The sequence below is a fragment of the Nyctibius grandis genome, chromosome 5 (assembly GCF_013368605.1).
Source record: "Nyctibius grandis isolate bNycGra1 chromosome 5, bNycGra1.pri, whole genome shotgun sequence".
NCBI lineage: Eukaryota > Metazoa > Chordata > Aves > Nyctibiiformes > Nyctibiidae > Nyctibius > Nyctibius grandis.
In genome coordinates, this window is record NC_090662.1 from 40623485 (window position 1) to 40637918 (window position 14434).

The 14434-nt window shown below is 41.9% G+C and overlaps 1 protein-coding gene across 1 annotated transcript in view; it reads left to right on the forward strand.

The window, feature by feature from the left end:
- Window positions 1–14434, forward strand: part of MSRB3 (methionine sulfoxide reductase B3) — an 85518-nt gene that overhangs the window by 9691 nt on the left and 61393 nt on the right. The window contains 1 exon segment of the mRNA XM_068401067.1: window positions 9578–9704. Coding sequence (XP_068257168.1) covers window positions 9578–9704 — 127 coding nt within the window.

A 14434-nucleotide genomic window follows, 5' to 3' on the forward strand; every position in this document is an offset into this window, starting at 1 on the left:
GGAATATCTAATTTTATGAAAGGGAGGTGGCTCCTCTCTGTGGTGATGAGCGGTATTGGTTTGTACAGAAAGCAACGTAGAAAATTTCCATGTAAGGGAGACTGTTGGGGAGAAATTGACAGCTATGAGGTCTTTAACTCGAAATGCTTTTCTAGAAGCTGGAATGATAAAAGAAACAACCAACCTGAATTGGTCTGAAATGCAGTTATGCTAGCTAATGGAGAGATCATAACTAGATTTTATAAACCCCATGCTTTACTTACAAGCTTTTTTACAAAATATGAGACGATACTCAGGTCTGGTTCACAGTCTGATCTAAAAATTATATTTTCTCATGTAGTAAATTATGGAAATACAGGGAGATAATTCAGCTTTCAAAAGGTTTGTGCTGAAGAATTGAATGCTCTATGAAATGACACGGGCTGATGTCTGGGTAGGATGTGAGTCTATGTGTGTCTTTTGCACTAGAAGTTTATTTTTCTAGTAGGCTGCTGGTGTTTATAGGCACATTATGTGCATATACACGTAGATAGATATTAACACAACCACTTTCTCAATTAAAGGAGTTTTAAGTATCTTAAAAATCTGCTGGCCGTAGACTTACTGATTATTTGTTGGTGATTTCCTATATGCACTGTAATAACCCCATGGCATCTGATGCTGCATTGAGGATGCTTTAGTTTGCTGCTGTGGTAGGGAGCTTTGTTTATCTGGGGGACAGGAGTGCACGCTCCGCAAACTACTGCTGGGCTGGTTTTCACTTGTCTCATTTTAGGAATGGGTGAGACAACGCTCTTTTCAAAAGAGTGTACTTCTTTGATGTTTAAGGTTGGAAGTCCTGTTAAGACATACCGATTCTCAGCTGGAGGCTTATTTTATTTTACCTAAGAGAGACGGCTTGTATCACGTATCTACTGTGTATCGTTACCCAGGCAAATAAGCTTTGTAAGCTGAGGTAGAAGTTCGCTGAGTTATGGAGCACTGTGTAACACAGTTTAAAAGAAGTCCAATTCCAAATGATGTATTTGTTTAATCTTCAAAATTAGTTGTGTTTTTTTTTTTCTTTGAGAAGTTAAAACTATTAGGAAGTTGTTTTGGAAAAGCAGAATAGAAATTCTCATTGAACAGCTTCTGTTCACTGCTAAAAAAGAAAGCTGTGTTTCACCTCCTGGTAAATGATGCATGGGATTTGTCCTGAATTAAAAATAGAGAGAATAGAAAGCTTGCTAGCTTTGCTGTGTTGGTAAGCTTGACAAAGCAAATGTTGGTGGAGAGGGAGAGCACACCTACTCAAATCGACCTGATAGTAAAAATAAGGATCATGTCTTCAGTGCTAGGGTACCTCTTGGATAATAGCTCCATCCACAGCCGTAACCCAGAAGTTTTTAAACTTTGTTTTTTTCTTTCAGTACTGAAAATGAATTCTTTATTGGTGAGCAATTCAAAAACCTTTCAGGCTTGCCAGTAGGAATTGTTAAATTAAAAGGTTATTTCCAGAACACTTGTATCTCATCATCTGAGCACCAGAAGCAATTAAATCTTTACCACCGCGCTGGAGAGGACTGCCTGGAATAGAAAAGATTAGATATTTTTCAAGATGTTGAAAGGATCGTGATTCTCAGAAAAGACCCATTTAAGCATAGTTTATGAATGTGGCAGTTATAAACTCACTGCCATAAAAGGAATGGGCTGTATGTTGGCAGGCTACCAAGTCAGGGAAAATGAAAGTGCAGCTCAGCGCTATTTTAGTGCATCAGATCTGTGAGGAGCAGGAATGGACGGGAGCAGTGGGGGGGAAATCCCAGTTAACCTATATTTACTCTCCTTTGGGAAGTATTGCCAGTCGTAACTATTGGGAAACAATCTGCAAATGACAGATGTGTGAGCGATTGAAAGGCTCAGAGACCCGCTGGTCTCTGCCCTTAGCCAAGGATCCTCTTTTGGCCCAGGCCTGGGGACTCCTTGTCTAGTCTCTTCCTCTCCTTGGGGGTCTCTCTGCGTTTTCTTGTATCTTTGCAGTTCCACTTTTCTCTCCCCATTTCATCCATTGCCCACAAGGCTTGCCATGTTTTATCTCTACAGTAATGAAATCTCCTTCCATTTTACACCCCTCCCTAAAGACCAAGCCAGAGTCCCTTGAGCAAAGACCCTCTTAACTTTTGTATTACTTAAAGGAGAATTTACTCCCTCCTCCCCTTGTACTCAGTGTAGGACGGATGTCCTCTTCATCCCCACTGTCCGAGGCCATGTCCTTTGGCTATTCAGAGAGGACCAGTACCACTGCCCTGCTATGTGCAAATGTTCAGGAGTAAAATAAGGAGAATTCAGCCTTGTGGTTCTCTTCTCCATGGGAGCAGTTGCAGAGCAGGGAGGCATTAATGCGCTTCTCACTTTTCAGGAGGGTACAACCTTCAAAAACCCCTTTGTTTTGGTTATCCTCTCGCGTCTCAGGCCTTTTTAATCTGGCCCCTGGACACACCTCTGGGCTTTTGTTACACCAGCACACCAGCCTCTTTGTTGCCAAACTGGTTTGTTTTTCACTAGCTGGAGAGGGGGGCAATGCAGTGGCCAGTTCAGCACACAAAAAGGGGTATTCCTGTAAGGGACTGTGAGCTTCCCATCTTTGGCAGCTGATGCTAGAGAGGATGTTAACTCAATTCAGTAATTAAATGAAAATTAAATATAGCTCTTTGTTCTCTGCTCAGATGTAGCGTTTTTCTTTTATAAGTATAAATCACTTTTCTATTCTGGATAGCCATTCTAATATAAATGCAAACTCACAGACATAGGGAGCCCTGCCTCCTACTTAGCATATTTTTTTTCTGAACAGTTGCAATCAGTGAAATTATCCTGAATTGTGTGCAAAGGTTTGAGAATCTGGTTTATTTTCCAAGATTTTAATGGTTATTTTATTGGAAGGATAATCATATTAGCCTGCACGATAATCTAAAATCTGTTGTGGGAAACTCATCTTAGATGATGGAGAAAAGTCTGGGTAATAAAGCTCGGACTAAAGGCTGCACTCCTAAAAAGATCTGGTTCACCTCAGTGGGAAACTTATACACAGCCTAAGGATGGAGTATGGAGGGTGGTTAGTCCCTAAGGCTTTGCTTGTCACTGTGTATCACACAGTGGGACTTGGGGTGCACAGGTGAGAATATACGTTCCCACTATAGGGAGAGCAGTGCTTCCATGCTGTCTGATCCTTCCTCATCTTCTTTTCCTGCTTTCTTCTGTTCTGTCTGATCTCAACCTTTAGACTTTTCTTCTCCGCCGGCTACTCCACCTGTTAAAGTGATGAATGTAGAAGATACTGCTACTGAAGCTTCCCAGGTAGAATATGAAAAAGATATATCAGTAGCCTTAATAGACTGGGCCATATTACCCCCTTTCGTGTGAGGAAGAGGGCTGGCCTGCGGACACCGTGAGGAAGCCGTGGGACCAGGGAGGGCCTCCTGCGCCCCTCGAGCTTGAGCAGCCGTGGTGTGTGGTGTGCCCGGGCAGGCAAGTGTGCCCACTTCCAGCCCTGCTTGCTCTGCAGGTGCAGGGACAACTGCTATACTTGGCATTATGAGACATTAAATATACTCCTCGGTTAAACACTTTTCGGTTCCCTCCACAAAAGATCATACCTGTAAGTAAGACCCATTAAAACATCATACCTGTAAGTAAGACCCATTAAAACATCTGTAGCTGGATCTGTCACTATCCTAAAGCATATGATATCCAAACTGATACTTAAAAATCTCTTATGTGTTAGACTGTGTGTTCTGTATCGCAGAAAGGTGTGTATTTTAGGTTTGAATTTCTATGATAAATACACTCAGTTGCTATAGGAAAGGTTTAAAAACAAAATCCAGCATAAGAATATATGTAAAATTCAAGAAAGCAAAAAGGTTTTGAACTTCATTTTTTAGGCTCCTTTCTTTATAGCAGTGCTAACTTCAAGTTTAAAGCTTGGTGTTTCCTGGTTTTCCACTCAAATATTATGAGGTATGGCAGTAGTACCTCTTTTATCAGGGCACAATGTAAACTTCCTAAAAGTAGACTGGATTGCCATTCAGTTTGCACATTCCGGCACAAACAGCTACGGAGAGCATGGTTTTATTGAGAGTGTTAAAAGTGAAGTGGGAATTCGTGTCTAATACTTCTGATTTCTGTGGCTGTAACTTAGAAGTTAGTATTGTATGAAGGGGGGGAAAAGTATATACAGACAAGCATGCAAGTTAAATGCTACTGTACTTTTGTATACCTGTAAGGCTAACACAATTAGTTTCTTTTAAAATGTTTTATGCCTCTTCCATAAGCCTTTGAGAAGCTTATAATTATCTTTATGATGTTTTGCTGCATGTTGTTAGCTGTTAATGATTAACGTATTTTACTCTCATCAGACAGTGAGCTTTTGCAAGGTATTTTAATAGCAAATCACAAACTTGTGAAGACACCTTGTTTGCATTATCAATGGATGTACAAACACATGAAAATTCAGAGCCTAAAATCTCTCTTTAAAGGTGAATTTCCACAGGTTTTGTCAATTACCTTTACAATTTTGTGCTGAATGCTTCAAATACAGTACAGTGCATTGAAGCATGCAGTTGTCTAAAAATACAGTTATAAAGCACAAATGCATATTCAGAGAGTGTGTGGTTTTTGAGGGCTGAAGGCTGCCTCCTCGTTGTTCTAGCAGGCTGTTGGGAGGCCAGGACAGAAAGGATGGTTAGCTCAGGTAGTGAGGTATATGTGTGCGAGGAGAATACGTTGTGCACTGCAAAGGGGGTACTAGTTTCAGGATCAGAGATTTTCTTGGATCAGAAAGGGGAACTCAAGCTCTTACCTTCTCCTTTCTCCAGTAAATAACTGGCAGTCCTCATAGACCCCCACCCCCTACCTGAGCACGCACCATGACAAACCTAAGATATTCACCGCAAACAGTAAAGTCTAAAAACTACCAAGTGCAATGCAGGGAAGCAGAGAGATCAGGGGCTTCGGCGCCAGCAGAGCATGTGTTAAGGGAAAATGACTAGGGAGAAAATAACTGTTTAGACACAGAAATCCATGATACACTGAAATACTTGCTCATGTGGTCCTCTCTAGGCTGCACTTTTTGTTCCTCCAGTGCCCGGTGGTTGCTCTGTTGTGTCTGCTGAGTCTGACTGACAGCAGCTTTAGGTGAGCAAAAGCCAAATGGAAAAAAAAAAAAAACCCAAATGCTAAGGCTGGAATAAATGTATATATTAAATATTCCACTAAGCTTTATTAGTGAAACATTTGATTATAGTTTCATTTCTGTAAAAATAAATAAATAAATAAAACCTTTCCAAAAAACCTGTTTGAATGTATTGCTAGACTGGAGAAACTTAACAAAACAAATAGTAATTAAAATGAAACTGTTAATGTAACACTTAAGTATAGCAGAATCACATGCCTTTACTGTCTTCTAGCTTCTGGTTGTTTGGGTTTCTCCAGTGTGGCAATATTTTTGCTCTTTTGCTTTTTCCAGTGACAGAAATTCCTGACATAAGAGCCTGGCTCTCTGGGTAGTGTGTACCTATCTCTAATTGTTTCCTGCCCTCAAAATGGGGCCAGAGACTTGGAGGTGGGGAGAGGGAAATTGGGAAAAAGTAGAAGCCTCACACTATTGAGGTCTCATTATTAGGGCAAGAAAAAAAAAAAATGATTGTTCCCTTAAGAATTTGTCTTGTTTTTTAATTTACTAGTAAAGGGCTAAAACTTAACATTTTTCTTATGAGAGCTGGGATTCTCATTTAATTTTAGGAATTCTTGACCTGAGTTGTCAGGAAAAACACTGAATATGGAAAACTTAAACCAGTAGCGTTATCAGCTCCTGAGACCCTTGACATTTCCCTTACAGCTCTTAAAAGCAAGATGTGGTAATATCAGAATTTAATCTCTCAAGTTGTCCCTCCCCCAAAGAAATTCCTCTAGCTGCAGACAGAGGTTGAGAAAACATAACCTGGGTACGTACAAAGTTCTTAATTTCCAAAGGACAAATTCGACAGACCGCCTATGTTACTTTTAACAAAACATGTTTATTTTGGGGCCAAACTTGTGATTTCTGAATGTTTGCAATTCACAATATAGAAGCTCTTGAAAGCCAGCAGTACTTAAATGTATTAGGATATCAACATCCCAAAAGGCAGGCTTTCCTGGAGTTACAAGGTGTAGTGTCCTAGCAAAAGGCTTCTGAACCCACCTCATGACGTAGTTACTGCTATATTTGTATGATCTATATTTATAAGCTTTACAAGCTATCTCTGAGCATAGTGTCCCTCTTACGAGAGCCAGACAGATGAAAGGTCCACGCTGGCACATGTTGTGTTAGGTTAAAGACTGAAGTGCGGTGAAGGGGCTCCAAGAGGTCTGGTGACATCGGGGGACAGATGTGGAGGAGCCAGCGGTGTCCTGGGTGTTGCAGGCAGTGCAGCAAGCAGCATGTGTTTAAAAAAACAAACCAACCTACCAAACAATAACAAGAAGAAGTGACGTATAAAAGCAGCATCCCCTTCCCTGGACTGTGAGTTTTGCTCTGACCTCTTCATGGAGCATCTGTCCCACCAGACATGTGGCACGTTGCAGTGCTGTGATAAAGAAGTGGGGGTGACAAGCCTGCGTGGTGGGAGCACAGCGCTGCAGTACTCACCATGGCTCAGGCACGGACAGTGGCATTAGCACGGTGCTGTGCCAGGGCTGCCTGGTGCTGGTGAGGTGGGGTGCTGTGCCGGCATGGGTAGATTCCTTCAGAGCTGAGGCAGGTGCCTCCAGCACCAGCATGGGGTCTTTGCTTAACCTGGTAAGGTCTGGGTGTGCACAGCACAGGACTTTAAACCACCCGCAATGGTATTTCCAGGATGGTGTTTTTTTCCCATGTTTCTTGTTGTGCTCTGGCTGTTCCTGTTTAATAAATCTGAGATGCAAACCCAGTTCCTGAACCTGTTGAAGGATGTGGCCAAGCTTCCATCTGCTGCAGAAAGGACAGAGGAAAGATCTTAACATTATCACAACAATGTTACCGTTGTTCTCCCTCAGGCTGTTCTCGTGGAATGGGCGGATGGGGTGAAGCACCTCCAAAACAAAGGTGTTAGTGGTAATGAGTTTGACTTTGCTCTTCTCTTTACTGATTCTTCACAAGCAGTTCTTGCCGTGCTCTGTAAGCTCCCCGCGGCAGGGGTTTTGTTCGTGTGCCTGCAGTGCCAAGCAGGAGGTCCCCTCCTGCTTGAAACTGGGCATTGCTGTAACGTACAGAGTAAATAAAAATAGCGATCAAAAGGTCAGCAATAAAAGAATAAAATATGTTAACTGCAAGAAAGTACTTTCATGAATACTCAGTTATATTTTATTGGGCTTTCAGGACTTATATATCCTCCATGTCTTTATGAATACTTGAGACTAAATAACAACACTGTGGTGAACACTTAGATATTTGACATTTTCAAGATCTATTTTATGATCCTTGGGGCTTTCAGATAATTTCCTTTAAACTGTTGACATGTGAGGGAGTTCAGGTCCTGATAGAGCGGTGTTGGTCTGAGAGGTCAGTCCAGGACCATTGAGGAGGCGTTTGTTGGGCCGAGGGACCGCGTGAAGGGAAGGTGACGTGGTGCGTCCCTTCACCTCTGCGCTGTGCTTGGCGAGTGCCTGGGCCTGGCTGCACTGGGCGGCTTAATAAAGACGTGTAAGAGATCGTATAGCCAGGGGCAGCAAAGACCTCGCCGCGTGGGGATCGGTCTGTCCGTCTGCCCTTTGGCGTCGGTACTGCGGGTCTGAAACAACCGCTCCGCAAGGTCACGCTGCTGAGAGTTTTGGTGGAGCCAGGCGCTCAGGAAGCCCCGCGGGCGGCGGTGTCCCCGCGGGAGCCACGGGCGGGCCGCGGCCCAGGGATAACGGCGGCCGGGGCGCCCTCCGCCAGCCGCGTAACGGCGGGGCCGCGCCGAGGGCCGGGCGGTGCCGGGCCGAGGCCGCCAGGCGGCGCTGCCCTGCGCGGGCGGGGGCCGCCCGCCGACGGGGGTCGCGCGGTGCCGCTGCTGGCGGAGCGCGGCTTTGTTCTGCTCGCCGCCCGGGCGGCCGCGCTTCCCGCCGGCGGGCGCTGACAGCGGCGGGCGGCGCCGGGCCGCGGGGCGGGCCCCTCAGCGCTGCGCGCCGCGCGGGGAAGGGCGCCGGCGAGGAAACCGCACTTGTAGCGCGGCTGCGTGCGGACCTCTGGGCTGTCGTTAGCCGGTGGTCTGCTCGGGAGGGGTTTCGTTCTTTTCTTCAAGCAGCCCTGCTGTCGCTCGTGACTGTGACATGTTCATTTCTGTGTAGTGGCTCTCCCGGGCTGCCCGCCGCCCCGCGCCCACCTCCCGCCGCCGCCCCTTCGCCGCCGTTCGGCAGCACGGAGTTCGCAGCGAGTTTAGTTTGGAGGAGTCAGAGTTCAGGCATGTTAATGCAAGCAGGTTTCCGTCAGAGGCACTCCAGAGTGGTTTGGTAATACGTATGGCTGGGTACTGTGTGCTTGTTCTTCAGGGTGAGACCGTGGTCACCTTCTCCCCGGCTGGGGAGATGCCCGGGACACACCACTGCTCTGGGCCACTGTTGGACCCTGAAGCCCGTGTGCTGTGACACTCCAAAAAGAAAGAGGGCACCTGAGAGGAGGCTGGGAGTCCTGCCCTGCTGCTCCTTACCCACCGGGGGCCTAGTCCTGCTTCCACCAGAGCCAATGAGAGCTTCGTTGTTGGCTCCGGTCCCCGATGCCACATAATCTGCAGTGAGCTGCGGCTGTGAATGGCTGGGCTATAAGGCAGCTGCGTTTCCTCTTTCCTGTCGTGGGTAAATGAAACAATTAGTATTAATGCATTAAATCCTTCTAAAATAAAATCTCGCGACTGCCATCTCTCTGTTTGCTATATTTAAACTGGCCGGAAGATTGTTTAAATATATCTCATGGCCAGTTTACAATGCGAATTATTTCCTGCCTTTAAAAAAAAAGAAGTCATGGTTTTAAGATATCTGGCAAGTTTATTACAATGAAATGTCACGTTCCTTAAACAAGTCATCAAAAGAACAATTTTTAGCAATGACTGGTTTCCAGCATTCACCGTTCAGAAATGTTGTGGAGTGTGATTTTGTTTTAAATAAAATAAATAGAAAAAGCCCGGATGTTTGATCTGCCCAGCATTCCTGGGTGTTCAGAGCAGATTCCTGCCATCTAGCTGAGGTCCTGATGTTTCTCCCTTAGTACCTCTGCACTTGTGACCACATAAGTTGCTACCCTGAGTTGCTCTCAGTTGGGTATCTAAAGCGGCCATTGGGAATGCCCCCTATAAAAATGCCCCCTCCCTCTCACTTGGTAGCATAGAAAATCATTTGACTGAATACTATGTAATATGTATCAAAATGTTGGGGGGGGGGGATGTGTATCAGAAATGGGCTAAGAAAAGTGCATTTAGAATTGTGCTCCCATGTGGTGGTCTCATAAAATTGTAAGCATTGTTTTTTCTGTGAATGTATCTTAACATTTTTGATGTTTTAATTTGTTCTCATCTTTTTTTTTCTTTTTTTTTTCTTTTTCTTCCCTACTCAGCTCTTGCCCCTGTTCTTTGCCTCTGGTTTTGTTGGTGAGGATATCACAGTGATGTCTGCATTCAACCTGCTGCATTTGGTGACAAAGAGCCAGCCAGTGGCCCTGCGAGCCTGTGGGCTTCCCTCAGGTTGAATGGGTGCTGCTTGTTGTGTCATGCATAATGAAGGCCCTACTAGGAATGGGTGTCTCTGCTGCAGGAAACTATGTGCTATGGGTTGCTCTGGTTTGCTTAAATTTTCCTTTGAACCAGAAGTTTGTTTGCTTTTTTTTTTGGTAAAAGACACTGGCTTGTGTGAGGGTTTTCATGTCCTAGATTTTAGGATGCTTGGAAATGCTCTCCAACTTCCTTGTCCAACGTATTGTCTCTCAAATTTTTTATTTTCCTCATTCTTTGCACAAACAGTGGAATAAAACTGAAAATAATTTATTAAATGCCATTTATAATTCTTTTTAAAAGATGCATAGAAGAATTTAGCAGGACTTAAAAATATTTACCAAAATCTTTAGCAGTATACTATAGTTGCCTTCTACGTGTCCCTTTTTACATTTTTATTATAAATCAAATGTTGCGCTGAAAATTACGTACAAAAAGTGTGCAGAATTTAAAACTTAATTTTTCATTCCTCTGATGGCATATTCTTCAGTTACGTGACACTTCCCTAAATAAATAAATGGAAACATGCAATGTAATGCCCAGATGCAGCTGCACTTTTTGTGTAAGGTCCAGGTTCTGCTGTTAGGTCTGTGAAGGGTGCCATAACACCCCCATCTCCATGAACTGGTTATATCACAAAAACCTTGAACCTAAGTATTTTGTGTTTCACTTAAACAGCAACACTATCTGCAATGTCTGCATAATAATGTCAGTGTACATGGTTAAGGGGGGAGAAAATAAAAGCTGCACTGAGCTAATTTTGAATGTTACTAGGAATTTTCTTGACACCCAAATAAAAAAGATACAATCCGGGCTGATCAGTATTTGAAGCATCAAAAAAGAACCAGTTTGGGTGTTTGTACTACACTCACAGCTGGTTCATAAGGGTGCAAAATGTTACGAGCACTTTGTCCCAGAGCTGGACTTAACAAGCATATGGAGGTGATGTTTTAAGATTTTTTCAGTGATAAGACATCAGTTTTCAAGCTGGATTTTTCTAAAGCTGATTACACTTTATTTGAACTAAATCTGAGTCCAATTTTGCAGCATTTGCGTTCTGTTTCCCCCCATATGTGCACAAAACTCCCATTAACCTAGATGGGAGCTGCAAACACATATTGAGGAAGAGAGAGAATAGCCCACATTGTGTCAGCCTGACCTTGGTTTCCTGTTATATTTGCTGCTGAGCCAGATTTAAAATCCTAAAAATATATGGTAAGCCCATTTCCTTAGCCCTCATTATGCACCTTTTGATGTGCGCTCATATTGCTGGTGTCTACCTTAAAATGGGGGCACTCAGTCTTCTGGCCATTTTGTTCCTGCTCTGAAAAGGAGATCTCAAAGTCGGTCAGCTAGAAACACAACCTGGGGGGAGGTTTTGCTATTGCATACCTGTTTGCAAAGCATTACGTTAGCTGTTTTGTCAAATTGTTTTTCTGGCATAATCCAGTAGTCACATTTTGGAATAAAAAGCTCATAACACCACTGTTTATTCCTGTCCCTTTGATCCATAACTGTGCAAACATTAATAGATTGAGTTCTGCTGACTGGCTACTTTATAGATATTTATACAGGTATTTATATATAATAAACCCAAATTCATCTGCTAATGGTGGAATAATATACAATCACATATCTCACATATTTTAAGAGCAATCTAAACTCCCCAGATGCTTATAAATTAACGTAGGCTTGCTTTGCCTTTGGTTTGGTTTTTGTGTGTGGCATGTTGAGGGGGTTGCAAGTAAATGGTATAGCATGTATCAAATTAAACATGGGAACGAGATCTAGAGCCAACATCTGCTTAAATGCCACAACGCACTGTGATTTTAACTTTTGAGTATACAGAAAACACCCCAAGTTCTCATGACTTTTTTATAACATAAGACTTTGAGTTAGTACTTTCCCACCACCCAGTTCTGTGCGAATTGCAGCCCTGCAACCATACCACCATGCTCTGTGCCCACTGAGTCTAGAACGGTGTGGAGCTTGGTCGTCTTCTGGTTAAAGGGCAAATTCCATACGGAAGGAGACTTTCTAACCTTCTGGAACCCCGGCCTGCTCAGTAAGGGAGCAAAGTGCCGGAAGAGCTGTAAATTGAGATTTCAAACACAGTTTTAAACTCCCTGCAGTTAAATATTTGCAGGACAAGCACTTGAATGAAAGTAGCATTTCAATTTCTATGCTTGGAATGGTACTTCTGTCCTTCCTCTAAGGAACAAATTAATACAATGCAGTATTTACTTTATATTTAATATAAAGTTATAGTTGTAGATCAGAAATAAGTACAATTTTTTTTTCCAAAAGTGAAACGAGTGAAGTAACATTAGGGAGTATCTTAGAATAGGGGTGACCATCTGTCTCTTCTTTGAAACACTATTTTTGTAAGCGCGTACAAGTTACACTGGATCAGTTGTGCTAGTGAAGTGTTTTTACTTGCGCTTTTTGTATTTGTATATTAGCACCCAGAGTGCGGATCTATTCTTCCAAATCGTACGTTTAAAATATTTTTTGCCTGAAGTTAGGACTAAACGTTTCAATGTGTGCAAACCTAGTGCATGGTTTGCCCGTAACGTTTTTTATGACGAAGTCAGAGCCCAAGCGGGCACTCCCAGTAGATGGCACTACGCCTATGCTGTTTTGCACGCTTAGCACTATATGAAAAGCTTCCCATTTAGGAGTCATTCATACATAAAGTACACCCTGAGACCTTAGGAACACTTACACGTATTGTAAGAAAAGCGTGAGCATTGGGAAAAATCACGTCAATCTGTGCTAGTATGCAAACTACATTCACATTGGTTCAAGGTTTCTTCATTTCCAGTAATGATTAGAGCTCCGTTGCGTCTGTCCTGTGATGTAGAAGTGTTGCTCCTTGAGCCCTCTTTATTAGTGTTGAATGCTCTAAATTTCTTTGGAAATGTAGGATGCCCTCAGCACCTGCCCAGGATTTAGTTCACAGAAATTAAATCTTTAAAAAAAAAAAACCAAACAAACCACAACAAAACCCCCCAAAACTTTTAATGTAAAAACTACTTCAGCTGCTTTAGTGCATACCAGCAAGTAACTGATACAAGTAATGATTATGCAGATTCCATGTACATATGTTTTCTGTAGCAGACCACCAAGCTATAAAGTAAAAAGATAGCTTGTTTTGCTTTGCTGTGTCTTTTAATTATTATGGGTTCTCATTTCTTAAAAAATTCCTTTATTTCTTTAACACTCTGAATGTTGTGCTGCTTACATGACATTTTTTGCATGAAATAATTTGGCTTTTCCTCTCCTGTAGATCAAAGAAAATTATGGTGCTTGTAAAATTAAGTGAAAGTAATGATGAAGAAATAACAGGGGTATACTTAGTATTTTTTTTTCTGTATGAACTAATAAAGTCCTAGATAATATTAAATTGTTGTGAAGTGTTTAATTACTAAAATAACTACTATTAGGAAACCATACTTTTCTAGGATTAGATTAAACTACAATACATCTGTATGAAGATGGTGCTGGGCATATGGTGTAAGTCTTTATTAAGTAAATGTCTATAGTATAATTTCTCATAACTTGTTTTATTAAATCTTTGTTAATTCCAATTTTCAGTATAATGTCTTTCCATAAAGTTGAAATGAATAGTGAACAAAAAATTACTGAGTCTCAAAATTGGATTGTTAGTAGTAGGATTACTTTTAGGAACGGATCTTGCAAACAGTTACATACATGAGTTATTTGTATGCATTTGTCCCTCTGAACTCTCACACTGCTCATGTCAGTGAAATTATCTGCGTGCGTAGTGTTTGCCAGATACGGCTTTAACAATGAAAAGTCTAGAAAAGACCTTAGTCTCATGTGTTCAAAGTATGGTAATTGCTAGCAAACTTTGTGTAACTAAGTACGTGTACACGTTTCGTATTGTAGATTTGTACGTTCAGAGATACAATTTCCATAATGTATGTTACGCCTTTCCCATAGCTTTCCGTAGTGTGTATCACCGAAAATGTACTGTTACAGATGTCTCTTCACGTGGTCTGAAAGAAAATAAAAGTTAGACTGGTATGTTGTATAGCAAAACCCACAAGGATGGCTATGGTTAAATGCCTGTCAATGTTTTCATTATAAATCACTATTTTCTGGGGTTTATATCTTGAACATAAAAATTTGCTCTGGGTTTAAATATGTCATACAGTGCCTCAGCTGGGTGTACGTGTTCCTCAGAACTGGTTGCGGGGCAAAAATTAAAATTCATTTCTATGAAGCTAAATTTAAAAAAAAGGCAAATATCAATTTGGAACAAAACCAGATTTTTAAACTTAAAATACAGTCTTATAAATTAGCTAGTTTACTACCTCCCAGCAGTTATGAGAACTTTTGATAAATGCTTCAAAGAATCTTGAAAACAAGCACTGTGTGAGCACAATAGTAAATAGCATGTGAAGCTGTTCATGTGTCATTATTATATAAATGTGTGTGTGTATGTCTGCCTGCTAGTCATATGATAGTAGAATGCTGCATTATCATAATAGAGCATAACATGTTAGTATTTTTGGAATGGCTTGAAAATGGGTTTTAAAAATCACTTTTCTATAGTTGTCTTTATAGGAGTACATTCGATGCTGTGTTTGCTTAAAAATTATCTTGTATTGACAAATGTTTGTTTTGTACAATAATGTTCAGTCTAGAATATCTTATTTAATACAGTTTAGCATGAA